Source organism: Panthera onca, chromosome B4, assembly GCF_046562875.1.
Source record: "Panthera onca isolate mPanOnc1 chromosome B4, mPanOnc1 haplotype 2, whole genome shotgun sequence".
NCBI lineage: Eukaryota > Metazoa > Chordata > Mammalia > Carnivora > Felidae > Panthera > Panthera onca.
In genome coordinates, this window is record NC_138345.1 from 76,976,911 (window position 1) to 76,990,816 (window position 13,906).

Consider the following 13,906-nt stretch of genomic DNA (forward strand, 5'->3'; position numbering starts at 1 on the left):
CTGCTGTCAGCACAGAGCCCGCTTCGGATCCTCAGTCTGTCTCTCTCTCTCTCTCTCTCTCTCTCTCTGCCCCGCCCCTCCCCCACTTGCTCTCCCTCAGAAATAAACAAACATTAAAAAAAATTTATATCTGATTTCTGTCATGGTGGCATTTGCTAAGGGGGCTGCCACTGGTATACCAAGACTATTTTATTTCCATATTAATACTCTTCCTTATGCCAAGGAAAGTAAATTGAGTTTAGTTCAGTTCATCAAGAATTTATTGTAGACCTGTGAGTTGAGACAGTTTAGATTCTAGAGAAGCACAGACAGAAACCCAAGAATCTTTTCTTAAACACAGGTATCCTTTATAAAAGGTAGAGGCAGAAAAAAAGAGGGGATGACAGGGGAAGGAGCCTGGGAACTGGCACTGTTAAGGGCAGGCTTCATGGAGGTGTTGAAGTCTGGACCAGTTTGAAGGGTGAATAGCTGTTTGCTATATAGATATTCCAGGTTAAAGAAAACGTAGTCTGGGGTGCCTAGGTGGCTCAGTCGGTTAAGCATCCGACTTTGGCTCAGGTCATGATCTCGTAGTTTGTGAGTTCGAGCCCCGCATCAGGCTCTGTGCTGCCAGCTTGGAGCCTGGAGCCTGCTTCGGATTCTGTGTCTCCCTCTCTCTCTGCCCCTCTCCCACTCATGCTCTGTCTGTGTCTCAAAAATAAATAAACATTTAAAAAAATTAAAAAAAAAAAACGTAATCTGTACAAGGGAATGTGAAATGCACGTGAAATTTTATTTAAATTTAAATTAAATTAAAATTGCATTTTCCCTCTCCACTAGGCACACAGTATAGTGCCAAAATTAATGTGATACCCTAATGTTCCAGAATTTAATAGTTGCTGTCTCTGTCATAATTAAAAATGTTAAAGTGGTTGCTGCCTTAGAAGTTGGTGAAAATGGCATGACTACTTGATGGCTTGCAGGTACCTCTTTGAACTGTGCTTCCCTACTTAATGATTGAACCTGTCTAAGCATCTGCCTTTTAGTCTGTCCATATCTGCTAGTCTGTTCAGTCTGTCCATATCTGCTGGTGTGTCTGGCCATCTGGCCATCCATCCATCCATCTATCTAAATAGGTAAGGGCACTTAGTGTTTGTTCTGCCCCTGATACGTAAAGCCTATCTATGCTACTTTTGCATCATGTCGTAACCACTTCATAAAAACAAGCCAAGAATAGGAATAGCTACTTTAAAACTGTAAAATAACACTTTCCAATTACCTCTTGGGAAAAGATGAAAAAAATAGTTCAGTGTTGTCCATAGATGTAGGGAAACGGGCACTCTCATACCCTCTCATACCTTGTTGATGGAAGTGTTACAAATGAGATTGAATTTTTTTAATATGGCTTTTTTATTTTTTAGAGAGAGTGTGCAAGTGAGAGAGGGACAGAGGGAAAGAGAGAGAATCTTAAGCAAAGCTCATGCTCAGCGTGGAGTCCAACATGGGGCTCCATCCTACAACCCTGAGATCATGACCTGAGCAGAAATGAAGAGTCGGACGTTCAACCAATTGAATTACCCAGGCGCCCCTTTTTGAATATGTTAATTGACCTTTATTCTTCTTCTATAACCTACCTGTCCAGTGCCTCAACTTATTTTTTAAAATTGAGCTGTTCTTTTTTTTTTTAATTTATTTACAAGAGTTTTTTTTTTTTATTTTAATTCTAAGGATGCTAACATTTAAAATGCACTAGAGGTGTTAATATGAGTAGACAAGGCAAATCAACTAGAGGTGTAAGAATTAGAAAAGAAAAAGTAAAACTGTATTTGTACTTGATACGATGTTTATTTAGAAAATCCAAGAGAGTGGGGGTGTCTGGGTGGCTCAGTCAGTTAAGCTTCCGACTTTGGCTCAGGTTATGATCTTGTGGTTTGTGAGTTTGAGCCCCATGTCAGGCTCTGTGCTGACAGCTTGGAGCCTGGAGCCTGCTTCAGATTCTGCATCTCCCTCTCTCTCTGCCCCTCCCCTGCTTGTGCTCTGTCTCTCTCTCTCTCTCTCAAAAATAAATAAACATTAAAAAAAAAAAAAAGAAAACCCAAGAAAGTCAATAACAAAATTAATCTAATACAATAATTCAGTCAGGTAGCCAGATATAAAACTAGTTCAGAAATCAGTAGCCTTCATATATGCAAGCAATAACCAATTAAAAGATATAGTAGAGCAAACCTCACTTACAAAAGCAATAGAAAAGATAAGACATATTTAGGAAAAACTTAAGAAATGTATAAAGCCTTTACAAAGGAAACTTTAAGACTCTGAAAGACACAACATAGACATGATAAATGGAAAAGCATTCCTTGTTCTTTGATAATTCAACATCACAAAGATGCCAGGACTCCCTAAATTAGTTTATAAATTCAATCCAGTCCCAACAACATTATTAAATTTATTTATGGAGCCAGAAAACAGGTTTTTGAAGTTCATTTGGAAAAATAAACATGTAAGAATAGGTAGGAAAACACTGAGAAAGAAAACCTATGAAGAGTGACTATACCTACTAGATATTAAAACACATTCACTCTAAAGACGCTATAATTAAAACAGTGTGGTATGGCAGACAAAGTGGCAGATAGACCATTGGAATAGAATAACATTGGAATAGGATAACAAGTGCAGAGGGGCACTGGGGTGGCTCAGTAGGTTAAGCGTCTGACTATGGCTCAAGTCATGATCTCATGATTTGTGAGTTTGAGCCCTGCATTGGGTTCTTTGCTGTTAGCACAGAGCCCATTTTGAATCCTGTCTCCGCCCTCCCCCCCCCTTCTCTTTCTCTCTCTCTCTCTCTGTCTCTCAAAATAAATAAACTTTAGAATAACAAGTATAGAAATAGAACAAAGTACATCTGGGATTTAGTGTATAATAAAGATAGCATTGCAAATCATTGGGACAGAAATGTACTTTTTAATAGATGGTGCTAGGACACAGGGAATAATATAAAGTAAATCCATATCTCATACCATATGCCAGGAAAAACTTCAAATGGATCAGAGATCTAGATTTAAAAAAAAAAAAAGGTAAGTACTAAAAGAAAACACCAGTGAATTTTTCAGTAACGTGGGCTTAGAGAAAGTCTTATGGGAAAACAGCTGGAACTCAAAATCCAGATGTGATGAAAGACTACATACAAAATGTTTTTACTGCAGTAAAAAACACACATATATATATATACCCTCTTAAAAATTTTTTTTAATGTTTATTTATTTGGAGAGAGAGAGAGAGAGAGAGAGAGAGAGCGAGCGAGCAGGAACAAGGAAGTGAGCAGGGGAGAGGTAGAGCGAGAGAATCCCAAGCAGGCTCCACACTGTCAGCACAAAGCCTGACTCAGGGCACCATCTCACAAACCATGAATGACATCATGACCTTAGCCAAAATCAAGAGTTGGATACTTAACCAACTGAGCCACCCAGGTGCCCCGCCTTCAAAATTTTTAAGTGTACATTTCCATATTAACTATATGCATATTGGTACACAACAGCTCTTTAGAACTCTTTGATCTTGCATGACTGAAACAGTGACAACTCACAACTCTCTGTTTCCCTCTCCCCCTAGTCTTACTACATCTAAGAATTTGAGTACTTTAGGTATCTCTTGTAAGCAGATTTTGGTTTTTTGTGATTGTTTTAGTTCACTTAACCTAATGTCCTCAAGATGCATCCATGTTGTAGCATGTGAGAAGATACCCTTCTTTTTTAAGGTTGAATAATAGTCCATTGTATATATCTAACACATTTTCTTTATACATTCATCCATTCATGGGCATTAAGGTTCCTTCCATGTCATGGCTGTTGTACATAATGCTGCATTGAACATTTGTGTGCAAATATCTCTTTGAGACCCTGCTTTCAGTTCTTTTGGATATATACCCAGAAGTGGGATTGCTAGATCATATGATAGTTTTATTTTCAGTTTTTTGAGAAACCTTCCATACTGTTTTCCATAACAGCTGCACCATTTCACAGTCCCACCAACAGTGTGCAAGGATCCTAATTTCTCCATGTCCTCACCAACACTTTCCTTTCTTTTTCTCCCCCCCCCTTTTGATTTGTTTTCTTTCCAGTAACTATCCTTTTTTTTAAAGTTTATTTATTTATTTTTGAAAGAGAGAAAAAGCATGAGCAGGCAAGGGGCAGAGAGAGAGGGAGAGAGAGAACCCCAAGCAGGCTCTTTGCTATTAGCACAAAACCTGACATGGAGCTTGAGATCATGACCTGAGCCGAAATCAAGAGTCGGACACCTAACTGACTGAGCCACCCAGGCCCCCTTTCAGTGGCTATCCTGATTGGTATGAAGAGATATGCCATTGTGGCTTTGACTTGCATTTCCCTGATGATTAGTGATGTTGAGCATCTTTTCATATGATTGTTGTCCATTTGTTTATCTTGTTTGGAGAAATGTCTGTTCGAGTCCCTTGGCCATTTTAAAATTGGGTTACTTGTTGTTATTGAGTTATAAGTATTCTTTAAATATTCTGGACATTAGTGCCTTATCCAATACATGGTTTGCAAATATTTTCTCCCATTCCATAGGTTGCCTTTTCACTCTGTTGTTTCCTTTGTTGTGCAGAAGCTTTTTAGTTTGATGGAGTCCCACCTATTTTTGCTTTTCTTGCTTGTGCTTATAGTGTCATATCCAAGAAATGATTAACCCGTTCCAGAGTTATGAAGCTTTCCTTTTATGTTTTCTTCTAAGACTTCTATAGTTTCATGTCTTATGTTTAAGTTTTTGATTTATTTTTAGTTAATTTTTTTTTACATTTATTTATTTTTGAGAGAGAGGGAGAGACAGAGCGTGAGCAGGGGAGGGGCAGAGAGAGAGGGAGACTCAAAATCCGAAGCAGGCTCCAGGCCCTGAGTTGTCAGCACAGAGCCCAACGCGGGGCTCAAACTCAAACCGCGAGATCATGACCTGAGCCGAAGTCGGACGCTCAGCCGACTGAGCCACCCAGGCACCCCTTTAGTTAATTTATATGGTATATGGTATAAATGTCCAACTTCATTCTTTTATATGCAGATATTTCAGTTTCCTGGCAACATTTGTTGAAGAGACTGTCATTCCTAATTGAACAGTCTTGGCACCCTTGTCAAAGACCATTTAACCATACACACAAGGGTTAATTTCTGAGCTATTTTATTGCATTGGTCTATATGTCTCTCTTTATGCCAACATTATACTATCTTGGTTACTCTGGCTTTCAGGAAATATATATATTTTGAAATCAGGAAATATGAGGCTTCCAGCTTTATTCTTCTTTCTTAAAATTGTTTTGGCTATTCTGAGTTCTTTGAGATTCCGTATACATTTTCTATTTCTTCAAAAGTGCCAGTGGATTGTTACAGGTATAGCATTAAATCTGTAGATCACTTATATTTTAACAATATTAACTCTTCCAGTCCATGAACATGGAATGTTTTTCCATTTGTTTCTTCTTTAATTTCCTTCAGCGGTTTTCATGGTATACAAGTTTTTTGCCTGCTTGATTGTGTTTATTTTAAAATTTTTATTATTTTTTATGCTACTATAAATGAGATTATTTCCTTCCTTTCCTTCTCAGATAGTTAATTGTTTGTGTTGAGAAACACAACTGGTTTTTGTATCCTGATTTTCTATCCTGCAGTTGTTGAATTCGCCAATTAGTTCTAACAGTTTGTGTACATGAATAAAATCTTTAGGATTTCCTATGTATAAGATCATGTCATCTGCAAACATAAATAATTTTACTTCTTCCTCTCCTTTTGTATACCTTTTATTTCTTTTTCTTGCCTAATTACTCTGACCAGGACATCCAGTACTATGCTGAAAGAAGTGGTGAGAGCAGGCATCTTTACCTTGTTCCTGATCTTAGAAGGAAAAGCTTTCAGCTCTCGCCGCTGACTATGTTGCTGGCTGTGGGCTTTTCGTTTATGAATTTTATTATTTTGAGAGAATGTCCTTCTATTCCTAGTTTGTTGAGTGTTTTTATCAAGCGTGTTGAGTTTTGTCAAATGCTTTTTCTGCATCTATGATGGTCATATAATTTTTGTCCTTCATTGTGTTAATGTAGAGTCTTACATTTGTTGATTTTCATATGTTGAACATCCTTGCAACACAGGGATAAATCTCACTTGGTTATGGTACATAGTCCTAAATATAAATATGAATATGAATGTTTTTATTTATTTATTTTGAGAGAGACAGAGAGGGCGTGAGTTGGGGAGGGGCAGAGAGAAAGGGAGAGAGAGAGAGAATCCCAAGCAGACGCCACACTGTCAGCACAGAGCCCAGCGTTCAGCTCGAACTCATGAAACCGTGAGAACATGACCTGAGCCAAACCCAAGAGTTGGACGCTTAACCAGCTGAGCCACCCAGGTGCCCTGGTACATAGTCCTTTTCATGTACTGTTGAATTCAGGTTGACAGTATTTTGTTCCATATTTTTGCATCTGTATTCATCAGGGATATTGGTGTAGGGGTGTTTTTCTTTTTTTTTAATTGAAACATAGTTGACATACAGTGTTACATTAGTTTCAGATGTACAGCATGGTGATTGAACAAATCTATACATTATGCTATACTTACTGCAAGTGCAGTTGTCATCTGTCACCATACATCGCTATGACAATACCATTGACTATATTCCCAGTGCTGTACTTTTTACCTTTGTGACTTATTCCATAACTAGAAGCCTGTATCTCCCACTCCCCCTTACCGACTTTAAAAAATTTTTTTAACTTTATTTATTTTGAGAGAGAGAGGGAGGGAGGGAGGGGCAGGGAGAGGGAGACACAAATAGGCTCTGTGCTGACAGAGCCCAGAGCAGCCCTTGAACCTACAAACCCTGAGATCATGACCTGAGCTGAAATCAAGAACCAGATGCTTAACTGACTGAGCCACCCAGGCACTCCTTTCCTTTACTCATTTTTCTCATCTCCCTACTCCCCTCCCCTCTGCCACCATCAGTTTGTTCTCTGTGTTTATGGGTCTGTTTCTGCCTTTTAAAAAAATCTGCATTTAAGTTTTTTATTTATTTTAAAAATTTCAGTGTGATTATCATTCAGTGTTACATTAGTTTCAGATGTACAAAATAGTGGTTTAATAATTTTATACATTACTCAATGCTCATTATGATGTGTCATCACTGTACATTTTTTCGATATTATTGACTTCCCCATGCTCTACTTTTCATCTCTGTGACTTCTTTATTTTATAATTGGAGGTTTGTACCTCTTAATGCTCCTTATCTATTTTGCCCATCCCCCACCTGCCTCACCTCTAGCAACCACCAGTTTCTTAACTGCATTTAAGAGTCTCTTTGAGTTTTGTTTGTTCCTTTTTTTAGATTCCACACATAAGTGAAATCATATGGTGTCTGTCTTTCTCTGACTTATTTTACTTAGCATGATACCCTCTAGGTTCATCCATGTTGTCGCAAATGGCAAGGTCCTATTATTTTTAATGGCCGAGTAATATTCCACTGTATATATATTCTGTATCTTTATCCATTCTGTCGATGGACGCTTGAGCTGCTTCTATATCTTGGCTATTACACACAATATTGCAGGAAGCGTGAGGATGCATATGTCTTTTTGAATTAGTGTTTTTGTTTTCTTTGAGTAAATACCCAATAGTGGAATTACTGGACTTTTTGGTGTTTCTATTTTTAATTTTTTTACCTTGTTTTCCACAGTGGCTACACCGATTTACATTCCTACTGACAGTGTACCAGGGTTCCTTTTTCTCTACATCCTCACAAAACTTGGTATTGTCTTTTTCATCCTAGCCATTCTGACAGGTGTAAGGTGAGATCTCGAAGTGGTTTTGATTTTCATTTCCCTGTGGTTAGTGATGCTGCATGTCTTTTTATGTCTGTTGGCCATTTGTATGCTTTCTTTGTAAAAATGTCTATTCAAGTTCTCTGCTCACTTTTTAATTGAATTATTTGTTTTTTGGTGTTGTGTAAGTCCTTTGTATATTTTGGATGTTAACCCCTTCTTGGATATATCATTTGCAAATATCTTCTCCCATTCAGTGGGTTGCTTAGTTTTAGGGGGTTGTTGTTTTGTTTTATTTTGGATTTGTTTTGTTTTGTCTTGTTTTTTGCAGTATCTTTGTTTGGCTTTGGTTTTAGGGTAATGCTGGCCTCATAAAAATGAATTTGTATTTCTTCTTTTAAATGAGAAGTATTTCTTCTTTAGTTCTTTGAATGAATTTGAGAAAGGTTGCTGTTCTTTAAATGTTTTATAGATTTCTACGGTGAAACCTGGGCTTTTCTTCGTTGGGAGGTTTTTATTACTGATTCAGTCTTCCTAATAGTAATTTGTCTGTTCTGATTTTCTCTTTCTTCATGATTCAATCTTAGTAGGTTGTATGTTTCTAGGAATTTATCCATTTTTTTAGGTTATCCAATTTGTGGTATAATAGTCGTCTCATGGTAGTCTTATAATCTTTTTTATTTCTGTGGTATCAGTTGTAATATTTCCTCTTTCATTTTTTATTTTAGTTATTTTACTCTGTATTTTTCTTTTTTAATTTTTTAAAAATCTTTATTTCTGAGAGAGAGAGAGAGAGAGAGAGAGAGCATGAGCAGGGGAGGGCAGAGAGAGAGGGAGACACAGAATCCAAAGCAGGCTCCAGGCTCTGAGCTGTCAGCACAGAGCCCGACGCGGGGCTCGAGCCTGTGAACTGGGAGATCATAACCTGAGCCCAAGTCAGACGCCCAGCCGACTGAGCCCCCCAGGTGCCCCTGTATTTTTCTTAATCTAGCTAAAGATTTGTCAGTTTTGTTCATCTTTTCAAAAAACCAACTTTTATTTTTGCTGATTGTTTTCTGTTTTTCAAATTTATTTTTTTTTAATTTCTGTTATAATCCTTGTTATTTCCTCTTTTTACTAACTTTGGTTTTAGTTTGTTCTTTTTTGAGTTCCTTCAGTATAACATTAGGTTATCGATTTGAGATATTCCATAAAAAATTTTTAAAAACCTTCTGTGTGGCAATAAACTACCACAGTGTCAAAAGACAAATGACAGATTGAAAGAAACTATTTCTGACATTCAGAGATAAAGGGCTAGTGAAGAACTCTTAAAAATTAGGGGAAAATAAATGCAGAAACCCAGTAGAAAAATGATCAAGTGACATGAATATTTACTTTCACTTACCAACAAATATTAAATGATCCTTAAATCCGATGTTTAATCTCATTAATGATAAAAGAAGTACAGGGGTGCTTGGGTGGCTCAGCCAGTTGAGCGTCCAACTCTTCATTTCAGCTCAGGTCATGATCCCAGGGTCATGGAACTGAGCCCCACATCAGGCTCCATGCTGAGTGTGTGGAGCCTGCTTGGGATTCTCTCTCTTTCTTTCTCTCTCTCCCTCTCTCTCCCCCTTCCCTTTGCCCCCTCCCCTGTTTGCACGTTCTCTCTCTCTCCAAAAATAAAGTAAATCTTAAAATTAAAAAAAAATAATAAAATAAAGGAAGTCCAAATTGAAAGTATACTGAGACACCATTTCTCAGCTACCAAACTGGTAATAGTCAAAAACCAAGATAATACATTCTGCTGGTGAGGCTATGAGGAAACAGACACATAGGCACATTGCTGATAGTAATACAGTATGATACAACTCTTTGGAGAGGAACTTGGCAAGATGCAGCGGAGTTTAAAATGTATTCACTTTTTGACTTAGGAGTCTCACTTGTTGGAATTGGCCCTGAAGATATACTCTCATCAGTATAAAAGTCTACTTGCACAAGACCCTTTGTTGTATTATTGTTTGTAATTGTAAAATATCGGAAACACTTAAATGCCCACACTTAGAATAGTTGAGTAAACTAACTTATATAATGGAGTGCTATGCAGCTTTAAAAAAAAAATGAAGAGGGGCACCTGGGTGGCTTAGCTGGTTGAGCGTCTGATACCCCAATAGCACTGAGCACTCCTTCTTTTAAGGTCTTGGTTTCTAAATACCATTCTCCACTAAGAGAGGTCAGGGTTAGCTTAGTTGGTTGAGCGTCTGATACCCCAATAACACTGAGCACTCCTTCTTTTAAGGTCTTGGTTTCTAAATACCATTCTCCACTAAGAGAGGTCAGGGTTCCTTAGAGAAATGTTTAATTCTAGTGCCGGGGAAGGGAACATACCTGGAACATCTTATACCAGAGAACAAAAACTGCTCAAAATGATGGGAATATGTCAAAAGGACGTAAGAGCCAGTTTGATTTGGCCTCGTTGGTCAAATCTGGGGTATTAGGACCATCAAAATAAGTAATGGTAGTAACAATAGCCATAGAATAAAATGAGAGTCAATAGGTCTGTATTGATATAAATACATTGGGAGAGAAAGGGATGCTTTTTCTTATAGTAGAAAAAGTAATAAATACAGAAGGAATGATAGAGTTATTAAATCAATGTTTTGTAGCCATTATGGTAATAATTGATTCAGCCAAGAATCATCAATGAATGCTAAAACCAGTAGGTAAAAGTTCAATGAAGTATGTAATATTTATATCATCTGAAAAACATTCACCCATAATTTATTTGTTAATTACACTAAGGGAAGAATAATAACCTTACAATGAATTACTTTAGTAGACATCATCTTAACCAAGTAATCAGTTACTATCACCAGTAATAGGGCAGACACTTCCTGACATCATGTTTCAAGAAGACATATTACTTCTGTGGTATTCCTACCAAAATGTATAACCTGAATCTAATTATGAGGAATATCAACAAACTAAAATTAAGGGACATTCTACAATATAATTAGTCTGTACAATAATGTCAAGGCAATGAGAGACAAAGGTTAAGAAATGTTCCAGATTATAGGATAATAGAGAATTGTGACAACTAAACGTAATGTATGATTCTGTGTCAGGTCCCAGATCAGGAACAAAGGAGGAAAAGCTATAAAGTGCATTACTGGGGAATAGTAGGCTAAGTTGGAATATGGGTTGTGGGTGACATAATAATTTGTATCAGTATTTAATTTATTGATTTTGGTAACTGTATGATAGCTATATAAGAGTAGAATCATCGGGTGTCTCGGCTCAGTTGGTTAAGTGTCCGATTCTTAATTTCGGCCCAGGTCACAGTCTTGTGGTGGTGAGATGGATCCCCATGTTGGGCTTCGAGCTGGGTGTGGAGCCTACTTGAGATTCTCTCTCTCCCTCTCCCTCTGCCCTTCCCCTGCTTGCACTAGCTTCTCCCCCTGCTCAAAAAAAAAAAAAAAAAAAAAAAAAAAAAAAAAAAAAAAAATCCTTGTTCTTAGGAAATACACCTCAGCAATTGGAATTAATCCTACAAAAATAGGATTAGACGTATGTACTAAGGTGAAAATACTGAATTCTTTTGCTGTGAATCGTTGCCAAGAATAGTAGCAAAACTTTGGAAACAGGTTGCTTAAATAAATCATGGCACAGACATACAGTGGAATTCTATGCAACCTTTAAAATTATGTTATAGGTTTGTATTTACACAGAAAGATGTTTCTGGTTATATTAGTGAAGGTTTTTGTTGTTGTTGTTGTTGCATGAAACAGGCCAGCTCAGGCTACCTTAAATAGCTAGAGTAGGTCATAGAAGCGAAGCAACAGTTGAGAAATCCCTAGAAAAGGAGAGACAGCTTCCAGGGTTTCAACCCTGAAGTTTAAGGACATTCCTTTTCTCTAGGGAATTGTCATTAAAGTGACTCAGTTCTAGAACCTGCATTTTCTTGACTTACTTCGAATTCTTCCACACAGACCCCCATAAAAGGATCTGATAGGTCCAGCTGTTATAAGAGGTACATTTACATAGCACAGACAGGCCTCCTAGGATAGTTTGTCCCTCAACTGGGCCCATCCCTGAGAAGAGGAAATTCTTGAGAACTAGGAAGCTACTTCAGTTATCTACCTTCATAGGATTTTGTAAGAGTTTTAAAAAATCTCAAAGGAGAACACCAAAGACTATGAATAGTATGATCCTTTTTTTGCAGAAATGTAGAGCACATTTTATGGCAGGAGTGGACAATCAAGTGTTCTGTTGGGAAATGTTAATTTTGACACCCCTATTAGACTTCTTTTTTTTTTTTTTAATCTTTATTTATTTTTGAGGGAGAGAGGAGAGTGTGAGCGGAGCAGGGGCAGAGAGAGAGGGAGACAGAGGATCCAAACTGGGATCTGCTCCAACAGCTGAGAGTCCAGTGCAGGGCTCGAACTCATGAACCGTGAGATCATAACCTGAGCTGAAGTTGGACACTTGACCGACTGACCCTCCCGGTGCTCTAAGGTTCCTTCCTCTTGGACTTCAAGGGGAGAACTGAATTCTCTTGTGGCCACAGTGGCAAACAAGTACCATCAGCTCTTATATTTTTCTAGATCAGATTCAGCCCTTCTGATCCTGTGGTAGAGAACTGAGTGGTCTCAACCACTTTCAGGCAGTTAAACAAATCCTAAGCTTCTTTTCCTGAAGAACAGTGAGTGTCTTTTAGCTACCTGCACAGCACTCATTCCATTCAGAGGTAGGATCCCTGCCTGGCACAGGGGCATGTTAGACCCCTTTGCCTTTCCCCACCCCTGCCTATCTCCACTAGCCCCTTGTTTGCTCTTAAAGCAGTCACATAATCATTCTGGGCTTCATTTTCCTTCTCTGTAAAATTATCCTTGACTTCTTTCTTTTTTTGTCTCTTCTTTTTCATTTTTATTTTAATTGTTACAACACAAATTGTAACTAAAAATCACCTAAATATCCCTTTTCAACAGTTGAGGCAGTAATAGTTCAGCCCACAGAAGTAATCACTTTAAGAACCAAGAGCTAATAAATGCAAATGTTTAATCTTTCAGATATCCATACAGAAGCAGTTCAAGCCGCACTGGCAAAGCATAAAGAACAGAAAATGGCTTTGCCTATGCCAACCAAAAGGCGGTCCACATTCGTCCAGTCTCCTGCAGATGCCTGCACACCTCCTGGTAGGTTTGTCAGAACCTTCCTCTCTGACAGTTACTCCTGTGATGTTCCTGACATAAGTTCTGCTTTGTCTTTTCTGAGGTAGGAGCCTGCACTTTTCCTCGTCATCCAAGGTGTCTAAGAATACACATTGAAGACACAAGTTTTGATTGTCACATTATAAATGCATACAGAAAGAAGCCTTAACAATAATGCTATTTAAAAAAAAAAAAAGTTTTCCTTCCGAATTTTCAGCATTTCCTTAATACAACCCCCAAACTCAAGTAGTCATAAATAAACACAGGCCAAAGCTTAGGGTCTTAGAAAATCCTTCTGTGGTTTAATAGCTATTTTCGTTGACCTCTAAAATATGACCATGGTCATAATTTCTTTAACAAATTTATACTTCTCAATCAGATGCTTTGCCTCTACAGAATAAGTGCATTTGGGATAAAATTTTGTGTGTCATTAAAGACGGAGTGAGTGCAGTCATGCAAAGGTTTAAGGGATCTGAAAAAATACATATAAGTGTGTTTGTGTGTGTGTTAATATATTTTGTATACATTTGTATATTTTTAAGAACCCACTTTTTATAATGGGTTCACAAGACCAGAGAGAACTAAGTGTCTTCATCCCTTTCTCATTCCCCAGACTTGGACTCTCTACCCAAAGAGTTATATAATTTGCTATTTGAGGAGCAACCGGAACAACTTTAAGTTGTCTTGTTTATTCAGAATCTTTCCCAAAGTTTCGAAAAGCCTTAAGATTTTTTAGATGAAATCCCAGACAAGATCTCCCTGTAGGCCGCTGAGACTAAACATAATAAATCTGTCCCGGAGCCTCAATATAGTGTCTGTGTGTCTCCTGTCCTGTTACTAGTAATGAAATCTTTGGGGGGAGATTTTTCCCTGTAGTTTGGGTCTAGAGGACTTACCATATCTTTGGGGAGAAGGTTACATCATTGTGATTGAC

General features: G+C 37.8%; 1 protein-coding gene across 4 annotated transcripts in view; it reads left to right on the top strand.

The window, feature by feature from the left end:
• DIP2B (DIP2 acetate--CoA ligase B (putative)) overlaps window positions 1–13,906 on the top strand; it is a 224,407-nt gene that overhangs the window by 133,059 nt on the left and 77,442 nt on the right. For all 4 annotated transcript variants that reach the window (XM_060657640.3, XM_060657642.3, XM_060657641.3 and 1 more), the window contains exon 4: window positions 12,832–12,957. In XM_060657640.3, the coding sequence (XP_060513623.2) occupies window positions 12,832–12,957 (126 nt within the window). The remainder of the gene's footprint in view (window positions 1–12,831; window positions 12,958–13,906) is intronic.